This window comes from Pan paniscus, chromosome 20 (assembly GCF_029289425.2).
Source record: "Pan paniscus chromosome 20, NHGRI_mPanPan1-v2.0_pri, whole genome shotgun sequence".
NCBI lineage: Eukaryota > Metazoa > Chordata > Mammalia > Primates > Hominidae > Pan > Pan paniscus.
This window is the reverse complement of record NC_073269.2, coordinates 10223810-10238678: the sequence shown is the minus strand read 5'-3', so window position 1 is coordinate 10238678 and position 14869 is coordinate 10223810. Positions and strand designations below refer to the sequence as shown.

The following is a 14869-nucleotide window of genomic DNA, read 5'->3' as shown; positions in this document are numbered from 1 at the left end:
TCGCTCTGGGCTCAGCTCCTTGGCAGGGAGGTCCCACCTGGCACTGGTATGGTGAGCCCTGCTCAGAGAGGACCAGGAAACCTCTCAAGTCACACAGCAGTTTCAGGATGAGCACACGTTCTCTCTGGCACCATCCCTGAGGTCAGCCCAAGGTCCTCTAGCCTCCCTTTGCCCAGCGATCACATCGATGGAATGACTAGAGCCCTACTGTCCCTCACTAGAGACCTACCTTTGGATTTTGAATCCTTAAGAAACAACCCAGCTGGGGGCCGGGCGTGGTGGCTCACGCCTGTAATCCCAGCACTTTGGGAGGCCGAGGCGGGCGGATCACAAGGTCAGGAGATCGAGACCATCCTGGCTAACATGTCTCTACTAAAAATACAAAAAAAAACAACAAAAAAAAAATTAGCTGGGCGTGATGGCGGACGCCTGTAGTCCCAGCTACTTGGGGCAGGAGAATGGCGTGAACCCAGGAGGCAGAGCTTACCATGAGCCGAGATCGTGCCACTGCACTCCAGCCTGGGCCGCAGAGCGAGACTCTGTCTCAAAAAAAAAAAGAAAAAAAAAGAACCCAGCTGGGCGGAGTGGCTCATGCCTGGCCTCTAATCCCAGTACTTTAGGAGGCTGAGGCAGACAGATCACCTGAAGTCAGGAGGTCAAGATCAGCCTGGCTAACACGGCGAAAACCTAGCTCTACTAAAAAAATACGAAAGTTACCCAGTGCTGTGTCACGCGCCTATAGTCCCAGCTACTCGGGAGGCTGGGGCATGAGAATCGCTTGAGCCCGGGAGGCATAGGTTGCAGTAAACTGAGACTGTGCCACTGCACTCCAGCCTGAGTGACAGAGCGAGATTCCATCTCAAAAAAAAAAAAGAGAGATAGGGGTATCTCTGTTTTCCCTAGGCTGGTCTCAGACTCCTGGGCTCAAGCGATCTTCCTGCCTCTCCTTCCCAAACTGTTGGGATTACAGGTGTGAGTCACTGTGCATGGCCTCAGAAGTCTTTTTTTTTCTGTTTTTTTTTTTTGAGATAGGGTCTCAGTCTCTTACCCAGACTGGAGTGCAGTGGTACAACCTCAGCTCACCGCAACCTCTGCCTCCCAGGCTCAAGTGATTCTCAGCCTCCCAAGTAGCTGAGATTACAGGTGCACACCACTACGGCCCGGCTAATTTTTATATTTTTAGTAGAGACCAGGTTTCACCATGTTGGCCAGGTTGGTCTTGAACTCATGACCTCAGATGATCCACCTCCCTCGGCCTCCCAAAGTGCTGGGATTACTGGTGTGAGCCGCTGAGCCCAGCCAGAAGTCTTTTTTTTTTTTTTTTTTTGAGACAGAGTCTTGCTCTGTTGCCCAGGCTGGAGTGCAGTGGCTCAATCTCGGCTCACTGCAAGCTCCGCCTCCTGGGTTCACACCATTCTCCTGCCTCAGCCTCCCAAGTAGCTGGGACTACAGGCACCCACTACCACGCCTGGCTAATTTTTTTGTATTTTTAGTAGAGACAGGGTTTCACTGTGTTAGCCAGGATGGATGGTCTTGATCTCCTGACCTCGTGATCTGCCCACCTCGGCCTCCCAAAGTGCTGGGATTACAGGCGTGAGCCACCGCGCCCGGCCCCCAGAAGTCATTTTTTTAATAAGTTACAGTCAACCTCACCAGTCAAGGAATGAGACATGAGTGGAATTAGGTTGCCACTTCTGGAGCTCTGGGAGACCCCAACCCCCTGGCCCATCCCTACCTCCCAGAACCTCACTGGTCTGGGCGTGGCTGGGCACTGAGATAGTAGAACTCAGGCAGCATGACGCAGCCTCCCAGAAATGATTTCTAGAACAGGGCAGTCGTGATACTTGGAGGCTGGGCTTTGAGCTTGGTCACCTTTGCACCCAGCTTGGGAGTGAGAGAGTTTAAGGTCATCCTCTCTCAAAACCAGTATTCCAGATCATTTCTCTCCATTCCAGGAAGTTTGCATAGCTCCCTGGACTTCTGCTGTGCACTGCCCTGCAGGAGTGGGTAGGGAAAGGAAGTGGCTTTGAGGCACACAGAGGGGCTTGGTGAGGCCACCGGAGGAAGCTTCTGCCACCAATGTGGGACCTGTGCCCAGCCTACCAGAAGAGAGCATCTGAAAACATGTATCGACATGGTAACCCCTCTGCTTGAAGCCTCACATGGCTCCCTATTGCCTTGGTGCTGAACACCCTATGGCTGACCGTGGCCCGGCCTCTGCAGCAGCTCTGCCTCCTCTCCAGTGGTGAAGACCCAGCCTGCTGAGACTCCTCCTGCAGTTCCTCAACATGCCTGCATTTCTGCTGCCTCAGGGCCTTTGCAAAGGTTGTTCCTTGTAACCGGAATGCTCTTCTGTCCCTTTTTTATTCAAAAGGCTGCAATTTTAATTGAAGAAAGTTCCCTTCCAAGGTTCATGAGTTGCCTGACTTGCCCACCGGTTTCCTGCAAGATCCCTTGGCCTGGCACTTCGTGCTCAGGAAATATTTGGTGATGGGCCAACTGAGTGAGAAGGTGGGATCTGGTGGGAAGGAAAGCGGAAAGGTAGAAATTCTGCTCACTTCCTCATTCCCACCTCCCAAGGAACCCCTGGTGTCCCTGTGGAACCCGCTTTGGGAACTGGTGGTTCAGGTCAGCCTTTTCACTTTGTACTCAAAGCCACATCGCATTGAAGCCACAGGTGGGGCAAGGTCATGCATGACCTGAGTCTCCAAATCCCTTCACCCTATTCGGTTCTGCAACAGGGATTAGGGGAGCCCCACGATTTGTTTTCAAAGGATGTCCGGACTCCAGGACAGGATGCCCTGGGTCACCTGATGACAGGTGTGGTGGTTGGAAAGGGCCTGGTTTCAGCTCCGGGTACACTTCCTCCTTCCTTCTGCTCCCTGGTGTGGCCTCTTCCACGTCCTCAGAATCCAGCTGTTATTCCGTCCGCGGCCTCTCAGCTCTAGGGCCCTCTGCACACTGGCCCCCCCAGGTAAGGCCTCTTGTCCCACTTTCACCCCCAACCCGGATCGCATGGGTCCAGGGAAAGGCCTCCTGGCTCCGAGCCTCCTCCCCTCAGCCTCAATCCTGTCTGCTGTAATTCAGAGTGCAGGTGGGCTGGCACAAGATCCCTGGGGGAGGGTCTGCAGGCTGTGCAGTGGCCTGGCATTTGGCCAGCAGCCCCTAGTTGCAGGCAGGGGTCTTTCTGGATGCACCGAGGTGGGCTGAGGATATGGGAGGTCTGGCTGATTTGCCAAACCAGGAGGAAGTGGGTGTCTGTCTGTCTCTCTTGCAGAGCTCTGCGGTAGAATCCCGTGCCCCCCGACCCCATCAGCAGCCTATACCCCTTCATCCTTCCTGGCCCCGGATTTTCTCTGCCTCTGCCACTCCCGGTGGTAAAAGAGGGCTTAGAATGCGGTTTGCTTTTTGGCTTTGTTTTTTTGCATCCTAATCTTTGTGGTGTGGATCGATCATTTTCCAGGGAAAGTACCTTGGGTGAGATCTCTCTCCTGGATTCCCATTCCCCGTTTCCCCCAATCTCCCCTCCTGAGGGTCACCGGCAAAGACTTCACTGTCTCCTAGGAAGAGGTCGCCATAAATCCAGGGCCCACATGATAATATATTAATATTAAATGTATCTCTAAACATTAACCTTTCACTGGCAGCCCAAGAGCCCAACAGCACAAAGGAATACTTGGTTAAAATTCAACCTCCCTCCCAGTCCGGGTTCTGACTGTCCCTCGAGGGCTGTCTCTTGAGTCTTTTTGAGAACTTTGGTATGCGCTTGTGATCTCAATCCCTTCTCATCACACCTAGGTCACCATGCCTGGAGCTCCGCTATGCACCATAAGGTTTAGACCAACTCAGTTTATTTATTTTATTTTATTTTTTTGAGACAGAGTCTCGCTCTGTTGCCCAGGCTGGAGTGCAGTGGCGCGATCTCGGCTCACTGCAAGCTCCGCCTCCCAGGTTCACACCATTTTCCCGCCTCAGCCTCCCGAGTAGCTGGGACTACAGGCACCCACCATCACGCCCGGCTAATTTTTTGTATTTTTAGTAGAGACGGGGTTTCACCGTGTTAGCCAGGATGGTCTCGATCTCCTGACCTCGTGATCCGCCCGCCTCAGCCTCCCAAAGTGCTGGGATTACAAGCGTGAGCCACCACGCCTGGCCCTATTTATTTATTTTTGAGACGGAGTTTTGCTCTTATTACCCAGGCCAGAGTACAGCCTCCCAAGTATCTGAAATTGCAGATGCCCACAACCATACCCGGCTAAGTTTTGCATTTTTGGTAGAGAAATGGGGTTTCACCATGTTGGCCAGGCTGGTCTGTAACTCCTGACCTCAGGTGATCCGCCCGCCTTGGCCTCCGAAAGTGCTATTACAGGCGTGAGCCACCATGCCCAGTCCCAACTCAGTTTAGAGTTGGCAAGGTTTAGATCAATGGCAAAAGTTACCAATATGTTGTGGTTTTGTTTTGTTTTATTGTTATTATTATATTTTTTTTTGAGATGGAATCTGGCTCGGTTGCCCAGGTTGGAGTGCAGTGACGCGATCTCGGCTCACCACAACCTCCACCTCCCAGGTTCAAGCAATTCTCCTGTCTCAGCCTCCCGAGTAGCTGGGATTACTGGCGCCTGCCACCACGCCCAGCTAATTTTGTATTTTCAGTAGAGACGGGGTTTCACCATGTTGGCCAGGCTGGTCTCAAACTCCTGATCTCACGTGATCCACCTGCCTCAGCCTCCCAAAGTGCTGGGATTACAGGCGTGAGCCACCACGCCCAGCCCCAGTGCATTTGAAATTGTGATAACTGCCAGTTTCAATTCCTTAGAAATTCTAGACCAGCACACACTGTCCAACTGAAATATAACAGAAGTCGCATAGATAATAATTGTTGTTCTAGTAGCTATATTTAAAAAATGAGAAAGACACAGGTGAATCATCGTAATAATATTCTTTATTTAACCTGATAGGTCCAAGTTACTGTAGTATGATTTGAAGGTGTAAACAATATTTAAAAGTTTTGTATTTTATTTTATTTATTTTTGAGAGGGAGTTTCACTCTTGTCGCCCAGGCTGGAGTGCAGTGGTGCGATCTCGGCTCATTGCAACCTCCGCCTTCCGGGTTCAAGTGATTCTCCTGCCTCAGCCTCCTGAGTAGCTGGCATTACAGATGCCCGCCACCATGCCAGGCTAATTTTTTTGTATTTTTAGTAGAGACGGGGCTTCACCATATTGGGCAGGCTGGTCTCGAACTCCTGACATCAGGTAATCTGCCTCGGCCTCCCAAAGTGCTGGGATTACAGGCGTGAGCCACTGCGCCTGGCCTGTTTTGTTTTGTTTTCTTGTTTTTGAACTCTGGTGTCCAGGCTGGAGTGCAGTGGCACAATCATGGCCCACTGCAGCCTCAATCTCCTGGGCTCAAGCAATCCTCCAGCCTCTGCCTCCTGAGTAGCTGTGACTATAGTTGCGTGCCACCACACCCGGCTAATTTTTGTATTTTTTGTATAGACGAGGTTTCCCTAGGTTGCCCAGGCTGGTCTCAAAGTCTTGGCCTCAAGGGATCCTCCCACCTCAGCCTCCCGAGTAGCTGGAATTACAGGCATGTGCCACCGTGCCTGGCTCATTTTGTATTTTTAGTAGAGACAGGGTTTCACCATGTTGGTCAGGATAGTCTCTAACTCCTGACCTCAGGTGATTCGCCCGCCTCCACCTCTCAAAGTGCTGGGATTACAGGCATGAGCCACCGTGCCTGGCCTTTAAAAAGTTTTATTGAGATATCTGACATTCTGTTTTTCATCCTAAATCTTGGCAATCTAGTGTGCATTTTACCCTCAGAAGACAATTCAGACATTCAATGTCTGTCATAACTACTCAATCTGTATTTAGTTTCCATAAAATGAGGCTGGGCATGGTGACTCATGCCTGTAACCCCAGCACTTTGGGAGGCTGAGGTGGGTGGGTCAATTGAGGTCAGGAGTTCAAGACCAGCCTGGCCAACATGGTGAAACTCCATCTCTACTAAAAAGACAGAAATTACCTGGGCGTGGTGGGGGGCGCCTGTAATCCCAGCTACTTGGGAGGCTGAGGCAGGAAAATCACTTTAACCCGGGAGCTAGAGGTTGCAGTGAGCCAAGATCACGCCACTGTGCTCCAGCCTGGGTGACAGAGCAAGATTCCATCTCAGAACAAACAAACAAACATAAAAAGTACAGGTGAAGAAGTAGATTTGCCCATCCAAGATGTTCTGAAGGTACTCAAAAGTTTCCCAATTACTGACTGTAATATCAGTCATTGCTTTTTTTCTTTTTGAGTATCTGTTTCTTGTGTGCTTTTTTGTGGTTTTTGTTTTCTGTGTTTTTATTTTTTGTTGTTATTATTTATTTATGTATTTATTTATTTTGAGACACGGTCTCATTCTATTGTCTAAGCAGAAGTGCAATAGTGCAACCATGGCTTACAGCAGCCTTGAACTTCTGGGCTCCAGAAATCCTCCTGCCTTAGCATCCTGAGTAGCTGAGACTACAGGCCACCACGTCTGGCAAAATAATAATAATAAATAATAAAATTCTTTGTGGAGATGGGGTCTTGAGGTCTTGAGGTCTTGCTATGCTGCTCAGGCTGGTCTCAAACTCTTAGAATCAAGCGATCCTCCCACCTCAGCCGCCCAAAGCATTGGGATTACAGGTGTAAACCATTACTCCCGGCCAGTATCTATTTTTAAGTTTAAATTAGCATTGGGCCGGGCGCCGTGGTGCACGCCTGTAATCCTAGCACTTTGGGAGGCCGAGGCAGGCAGATCATCTGAGGTCAGGAGTTCAAGACCAGCCTGGACAACATGGTGAAACCCCATCTCTACTAAAAATACAAAAATTAGCCAGGCGTGATGGCACGTGCCTGTAATCCCAGCTACTCAGGAGGCCGAGGCAAGAGAATCGCTTGAACCCAGGAGGCGGAGGTTGCAGTGAGCTGAGATCGTGCCATTGCACTCCAGCCTGGGCAACAAAAGTGAAACTCCGTCTCAAAAAAAAAAAAAGAAAAGAAAAGAAAATTAACATTAGCCAGGCCGGGCACAGTGGCTCACACATGTAATCTCAGCACTTTGGGAGGCTGAGGCAAGGCAGGTGGATCACCTGAGGTCAGGAGTTCAAGACCAGCCTGGCCAACATAGTGAAACTCCGTCTCTACTAAAAATACAAAAACTAGCCAGGCACGATGGTGCACACTTGTAGTCCCAGCTACTCGAGAGGCTGAGGCACGACAATCACTTGATCTCAGGATGTAGAAGTTGCAGTGAGCCAAGATCATACCACTGCACTCCAGTCTGGGCGACAGAGCAAGACTCCATATGAAAAAAAAAATTAGCATTAACTATTCTGTTTTTCCGACAGCATGGTCACTTTTGAAGGGCTCATTGGCCACCAATTTTGATACTGCATATACAGAACATTTCTGTCATCACAGAAATTTGCTTTATTTTTGTTGAGACGGAGTTTCACTCTCATCACCCAGGCTGGAGGGCAATGGTGCAATCTCGGCTCACTGCAACCTCTGTCTCCCAGGTTCAAGCAATTCTCTTGTCTCAGCCTCCCGAGTAGCTGGCATTACAGGCTCCTGCCACCATACCTGACTAATTTTTGTATTTTTAGTAGAGACATGTTGGCCAGGCTGGTCTTGAACTCCTGACCTCAGGTAATCCACCCACCTCAGCCTCCCAAAGTACTGGGATTACAAGCATGAGCCACCAAGCCCGGCCCATCATCACAGAAAGTTCTGTGGGACAAGGTTAGTCGGGAGATGTCAGCTCCATCTGCAAAGTCCTAGAGGAGTTTGGGGTGACATTAAGGTGGGGAGACTTTGGGGTCTGGATCAAAATGGCTCTAGTTGTGTGTACTCAGCAGGACACATAGGTGTCTCTCTGAGCCTTAGTTTCCTCATCTGTAGAATGGACAGCTGTAGGGCTGCAAGGAACAGAGAGGGGCAGGGCTGGGGTCTTGGATTTCTGTTCCTGAGGCCAGGATCTGGGGTCTGGAGGACTCTGTGACACCCTATAGGGGCGGGAAGGACCTAGGAATGGAGTGAGATTGGCCAGACCTTCAGACCTTCAGACCTTCAGAGCTGAGGCTCAGTGGCCGGGCTCTGTTGAGGTTCACGGACACAGTCCCCTTGAGTCTCTGGCTTTTTGCAGTGTCACGGGCATCCAGACGGGATCCAGTGCATCCTCTTTTAGAAGAAAGGCCTGTCTCCAGATCCCCGAGTCCCTCTAGCATCTCCCAGAAGGTGTCAGACGCAGCAGTGTCCAGGGAGCGGCAGCAGGTCCTTATCATGGTCCAAGGGTCCCTCCCAGCCTCCAAGTCTCACCCCATCCATGAAAAAAGGTGGCCCCGGTTTCCCGCCACCTCCTCCACAGCACCATCTCTTTGAAGGTTTCCTCCTGTTTTTGTTTTTGTTGTTGTTGTTGTTGAGACAGCGTCTCACTCTGCTGCCCAGGCTGCTGGAGTGCAGTGGTGTGATCCAGGTGGCTCACTACTTCCGTTTCCTGGGTTCAAGCAATTCTCATGGCTCAGCTTCCCAAGTAGCTGAGAATACAGGCGCGCATGCCACCACGCCCAGCTAATTTTTGTATTTTTAGTAGAGACGGGGTTTCACCATATTGGTCAGGCTGGTCTCGAATTCGTGACCTCAAGTGGTCCACCCGCCTCGACCTCCCAAAGTGCTGGGATTACAGGCGTGAGCCACCACACCCGGCCTGAAGGTTTCTCTTTCTCTGGCTTCCCAGACCCAGTGCCCACACTCCAGGGGATTTGGGCCCTCCCCTGTCTCCCTCCAGCTCCCTGGGGCCAGTCCGCTGCTGGGTATCTCCAGGACGGGCCGGGCTCAGCAAGTTCCACCAAAGCCTGCTTCTCTCCTGGGGGTTCCCCATGTCTCCGGGTGGCCCCACTGCCCTCCTGGTCAGCACATGAGTCCCCACGCCTGCCTATTCTCCCTCCCATCTGTCCCCACCTCTCCCCCAGCGTCAGCCTACCAGAGGAGTAACCTTTGGGTGCTTGTTGAAAGAAACTCCGAGTGAATATTTCTATTCTCTCTTTTTTTTTTCTTTTTGAGACAGGGTCTCGCTCTGTCACCCAGGTTGGAGTGCAATGGTGTGATCTTGGCTCAATGCAACCTCTGCTTCCCAGGTTCAAGTGATGCTCATGTCTCTGTCTCCCGAGTAGCTGGGACTACAGGCATGTGCCACCATGCCCAGCTAATTGTTGTATTTTTAGTAGACATGTGGGTTCTCCATGTTGGCCACGCTGGTCTCAAACTCTTGACCTCAAGTTATCCGCCCTCCTCTGCCTTCCAAAGTGCTGGGAATACAGTCGTGAGCCAATGCACCCGGCCCTGAGTGCTTATTGAATGAAACCCCGAGTGAATATTTCTTTCTTTTTTTTTTTTTGGAGACGGAGTCTCATTCTGTCTCCCAGGCTGGAGTGCAGTGGTGCCATCTTGGCTCCCTGCAACCTCCTCCTCCAGGGTTCAAGTGATTCTCCTGCCTCAGGCTCCTAAGTAGCTGGGATTACAGGTGCCCGCCACCACGCCCAGCTAATTTTTGTATTTTTAGTAAAGACGGGTTTCACCATGTTGGCCAGGCTGGCCTCGAACTCCTGACCTCAAGTGATCCACCTTCAGCCTCCCAAAGTGCTAGGATTATAGGCATGAGCCACCGTGCTTGACCCAAGTTAATATTTCTTTTTTCTTTTTTTTTCCGAGATAGAATTCCATTGCCCAGGCTGGAGTGCAGCGGTGCGATCTCGGCTCACTGCAACCTCCACCCCCCAGGTTCAAGCAATTCTCCTGCCTCAGCCTCTCAAGTAGCTGGGATTACAGGCACATGCCACCACGCCCGGCCAATTTTTGCATTTTTAGTAGAGATGGGGTTTCACCACGTTGGCCAGGCTGGTGACCTCGTGATCTGCCCGCCTCGGCTTCCCAAAGTGCTGGGATTACAGGCATGAACCACCGCGCCTGGCTGCCATTACTTTCAATGGTAAAAACAGCAATTACTTTTGCACCAATCTAATATGAACTCGACACTGGCAGCCCTGAGTACTTCCTTTGCTTTCTCTGCAAACTGCTCAGGGGTCTCTCCCCACTAGGCCTTGGCAATGGTGGTTTCCTCTGCCAGGAGCACCCTTTCCCACAGGTCTACTCTATCTGGTGAGCTCTTATATTACCTCCAAAACCCAATCCCATTGTGCCCTTCCCCAGAAGAGTCATGGGTTCAAGCCTCGACTCAGGGGCACTGGGGGGCATTTATGACTGGCTGTGTCTTCTCTCCAGATTGAGGAAGAGTCTGGGGACACACCAGAAAAGGACAGGATCAAGGTGGGACCTGAGGGCCCTTGGGGCCTCTCCCAACTTCCCCAGGGACCCCTGCCCATGTAGAAAGGGCCTGTTGTCTAATGGGTGGGAGGAAGTGGACTCTGGGCCAAGGTCCCTTTGTTCAAACACCAGCTGTGCTGACTTTTGCTGTGAGTCACTTGGTCTCAGTTTTCTCATCTGTGAAACAGGAATAATAACAGCTCTTCTCAGGACTCATGGCCCGGAGCTTTGGTAAGCAGGAGATTGTCATCAATGACCCTCACTCCTCTCTCCCCACTTCCCAGCTACTCTGACCCATGGATCCCCTGGGCCCGGCCAAGCCACAGTGGTCGTGGCGCTGCTGTCTGACCACGCTGCTGTTTCAGCTGCTGGTGGCTGTGTGTTTCTTCTCCTATCTGCGTGTGTCTCGAGACGATCCCACTGTGTACCCTAATGGGTCCCGCTTCCCAGACAGCACAGGAACCCCCGCCCACTCCATCCCCCTGATCCTGCTGTGGACGTGGCCTTTTAACAAACCCATAGCTCTGCCCCGCTGCTCAGAGATGGTGCCTGGCACGGCCGACTGCAACATCACTGCCGACCGCAAGGTGTATCCACAGGCAGACGCGGTCATCGTGCACCACCGAGAGGTCATGTACAACCCCAGTGCCCAGCTCCCACGCTCCCCGAGGCGGCAGGGGCAGCGCTGGATCTGGTTCAGCATGGAGTCCCCCAGCAACTGCCGGCACCTGGAAGCCCTGGACGGATACTTCAATCTCACCATGTCCTACCGCAGCGACTCCGACATCTTCACGCCCTACGGCTGGCTGCAGCCGTGGTCCGGCCAGCCTGTCCACCCGCTGCTCAACCTCTCGGCCAAGACCGAGCTGGCGGCCTGGGCGGTGTCCAACTGGGGGCCAAACTCCGCCAGGGTGCGCTACTACCAGAGCCTGCAGGCCCATCTCAAGGTGGACGTGTACGGACGCTCCCACAAGCCCCTGCCCAAGGGGACCATGATGGAGACGCTGTCCCGGTACAAGTTCTATCTGGCCTTCGAGAACTCCTTGCACCCCGACTACATCACCGAGAAGCTGTGGAGGAACGCCCTGGAGGCCTGGGCCGTGCCCGTGGTGCTGGGCCCCAGCAGAAGCAACTACGAGAGGTTCCTGCCGCCCGACGCCTTCATCCACGTGGACGACTTCCAGAGCCACGAGGACCTGGCCCGCTACCTGCAGGAGCTGGACAAGGACCACGCCCGCTACCTGAGCTACTTTCGCTGGCGGGAGACGCTGCGGCCTCGCTTCTTCAGCTGGGCACTGGCTTTCTGCAAGGCCTGCTGGAAACTGCAGGAGGAATCCAGGTACCAGACACGCAGCATAGCGGCTTGGTTCACCTGAGAGGCTGGTGTGGGGCCTGGGCTGCCAGGAACCTCATTTTCCTGGGGCCTCACCTGAGTGGGGGCCTCATCTACCTAAGGACTCGTTTGCCTGAAGCTTCACCTGCCTGGGGACTCACCTGCCTGGGACGGTCACCTGTTGCAGCTTCACCTGCCTGGGGATTCACCTACCTGGGTCCTCACTTTCCTGGGGCCTCACCTGCTGGAGTCTTCGGTGGCCAGGTATGTCCCTTACCTGGGATTTCACATGCTGGCTTCCAGGAGCGTCCCCTGCGGAAGCCTGGCCTGCTGGGGACGTCTCCTGGGGACTTTGCCTACTGGGGACCTCGGCTGTTGGGGACTTTACCTGCTGGGACCTGCTCCCAGAAACCTTCCACACTGAATCTCACCTGCTAGGAGCCTCACCTGCTGGGGACCTCACCCTGGAGGGCACTGGGCCCTGGGAACTGGCACCCATGGGGCCCCACCCATGAGTGATGGTTCTGGCTGATTTGTTTGTGATGTTGTTAGCTGCCTGTGAGGGGTGCAGAGAGATAATCACCGCACCGTTTCCAGATGTAATACTGCAAAGAAAACCGATGATGAGGCCGGGTGCGGTGGCTCACACCTGTAATCCCAGCACTTTGGGAGGCCGAGGCAGGCGGATCACAAGGTCAGGAGATCGAGACCATCCTGGCCAACATGGTGAAACCCGTCTCTACTAAAAATACAAAAATTTGCTGGGCGTGGTGGTGCATGCCTGTAATCCCAGCTACTTGGGAAGCTGAGGCAGGAGAATCGCTTGAACCAGAGAGTCGGAGGTTGCAGTGAGCCGAGATCGCGCCACTGCACTCCAGCCTGGCGACAGAGCGAGACTCTGTCTCAAAAAAAAAAAAAAAAAAAAATTAGCTGGGTGTGGTGGCCGGTGCCTGTAATCCCAGCTGCCCAGGTGGCTGAGACGCAAGAATCGCTTGAACCCAGGAGGCAGATGTTGTAGGGAGCCATGATCGCACCACTGCACTCCAGCCTGGGTGACACAGTGAGACTGTCTCAAGAAAAAAAAAAAAGGGGGAGTGTCCCTTTCTGAGTGTGCAATTCTGTGTGGAAGGTGACTGTGTAGGATCATGGGTCCTGCCTGCTGAGCCCTTATGGATGGTGATCTCTGTGTCTTGTGAGTGTGCTTGTGTGTGTGTGTGAGAGAGACCCTCATCCGGTGTGCCGATGCGCTGATGACAACCGCAGCCCCAGGGAACTGCAGGGGCTTCTCCGTTTATTTATGTTCCAATTCCCTGGTGGGCTGGGCCCGCGCCCTGTGGTTGGGACGCTGGATCTGGGTGGGAGACAGGAAGGCCGATGTCCGGGAGGCCCCGGAGGGTGGGCAACACTCACACACACATGCACACTGTGGGAGGAGAGCTTCGGGGGGGCGGCAGACCCCTGATGGTCAGCTTTCTCGCTGTGTGTCCTGGGCTGAACAACACTCCTCTCTGAGGCCAGGCCATCTAGGATGGGGAAACGGAGGCTCGGAGTAAGCGTCACTTGGGCTTCCGCAGCGTCTGGGAACTCCGGCCTCTCTGCGGAGGCCGGGCTGAGTCGGCCCAAAGGGTGGAGGAATCCACCACCTTAAACCTCAGAGTCAGAAGACTGTGGGGGTAGGCGGGGACCCCAGCCAGCGGCAGCCCTGAAACTGCTTCCCAAGCAGATCACCCGCCTGGCCGCCAAGCCCTGCTCTCAGGGCTCCCTGGAAGTCCTGCTGATTAGCCGCCTTGAGTGTCTCCAGCTGTAGCTGTGGGTCCCCGGGAGTCAGGGGCTAGGGATGTTCCTTCATGGCTGGGTGATTCTCCCTGGGGGCGGTTTCCGATCTGCGCCCTCCAGCTTTGCGGGGGGTGGGGGGATGCGGGCTGAGCCTGGGAAGGGACACTGTGGTTAGAGGGTGGTCCTAAGGGCAGACGTGTGGGAAGGAGGGGAGGGGGCCCAGCTAAGGAGAAGGGTTGTAGCCTTGGGAACCCCCAGTCTGAGGGGCAGGAGGGGAGGAGTCTCGCCTCGCCGGTGCCTGCTCTGGGCTCGCAGTGCCCGCCCCTTCCCCGCCCCTCAGACCGACCGTGGGACCCGCCGACCCCTCCCGCGCTCTAGCAACCCAACACCCGAGGCCTGCCAAGCATCAAGGTGACACCGTGGGGAAATCTAAACACCGAGCTGGGCTTTTTCCATACTCCGCAGGGGCTCGTCGTAAATCCCCCCCCTCGAGGCCCGGCCAGGGCTTTTATGGGCCGAGGACCCAGGTCTCTGGGGACCCAGCTCTACCCCAGCAGGCGCCGGCTTCGGGCTGGATGGGGCTGGCGCCCGCCCCAGGCCTCTCCCCGCCGGGAGGTGGGCAGCGTGCGGGTATTTTTAGTAGCTGGTGGAAGGAGATAGTGGCTTTCAGCTCACTCTGGTGGGCGAAGACCGGCCCGAGGAGGCCGTCGGATAAGGGAGGCCCAGGTCCACCTGGACCTCACTCTCCTCACCCCCAGAGTGGCTCCCCCTTCCTAGAAACCCACATAGCGGGATCAGTGCGGACGGGGAGACGCTGGGGAACTGATTCCACCTGGACCTCAGGCTCCTCACCCACAGTGTCTCCCCCTTTCCCCGTCTCCAGAAGTCCACACAGCAGAGAGGTGCAGTCAGGAACAAGCTGGGGAAACTGGGTCCACCTAGACCTCAGTCTCTTCATCCCAGAAGCGAGAGGTGCAGTCAGGGACAATCTAGGGAAACTGGGTCCACCTAGACTTCAGTGTCTTCATCCCAGAAGCCCGCACCGCGGAGAGGTGCGGAAGGGAACAAGCTGGGGAAACGGGGTCCACCTAGACCTCAGTCTCTTCATCCCAGAAGCCCGCACCGCGGAGAGGTGCGGAAGGGAACAAGCTGGGGAAACGGGGTCCACCTAGACCTCGGTCTCTTCATCCGAGCATAGCTCCCCTTTCCCCTCCCCAGAAGCCCACACAGCGAAGAGGTGCGGACCGGAACACGCTCGGGACGGGCAGAGGGACCCGTAGGGAGGCAGGAAGGACGGTCCCTGCCAACATAGCCCCATTCACCCCATTTTCCTTTTTGTCCGCCATAAACTGGACCCACTTTGCATCTACCCTTCCCCCAAAGCAAACAGCATCCTCCCACTACCCTGCA

At 54.1% G+C, this 14869-nt stretch overlaps 1 protein-coding gene across 1 annotated transcript; it reads left to right on the top strand.

Moving 5' to 3' along the window:
• Positions 1-10635: 10635 nt before the first annotated feature.
• FUT6 (fucosyltransferase 6) lies at positions 10636-13357 on the top strand. Its single transcript, XM_008972654.6, has one exon. It carries the CDS (start codon positions 10647-10649, stop codon positions 11724-11726), a length of 1080 nt encoding a protein of 359 aa, XP_008970902.2. The 5' UTR covers positions 10636-10646; the 3' UTR covers positions 11727-13357.
• Positions 13358-14869: the final 1512 nt, after the last annotated feature.

Coding starts and splice junctions, on each gene's coding strand:
- FUT6 (XM_008972654.6), top strand. CDS start 10,647: ATGGATCCCCTGGGCCCGGCCAAGCCACAGTGGTCGTGGCGCTGCTGT.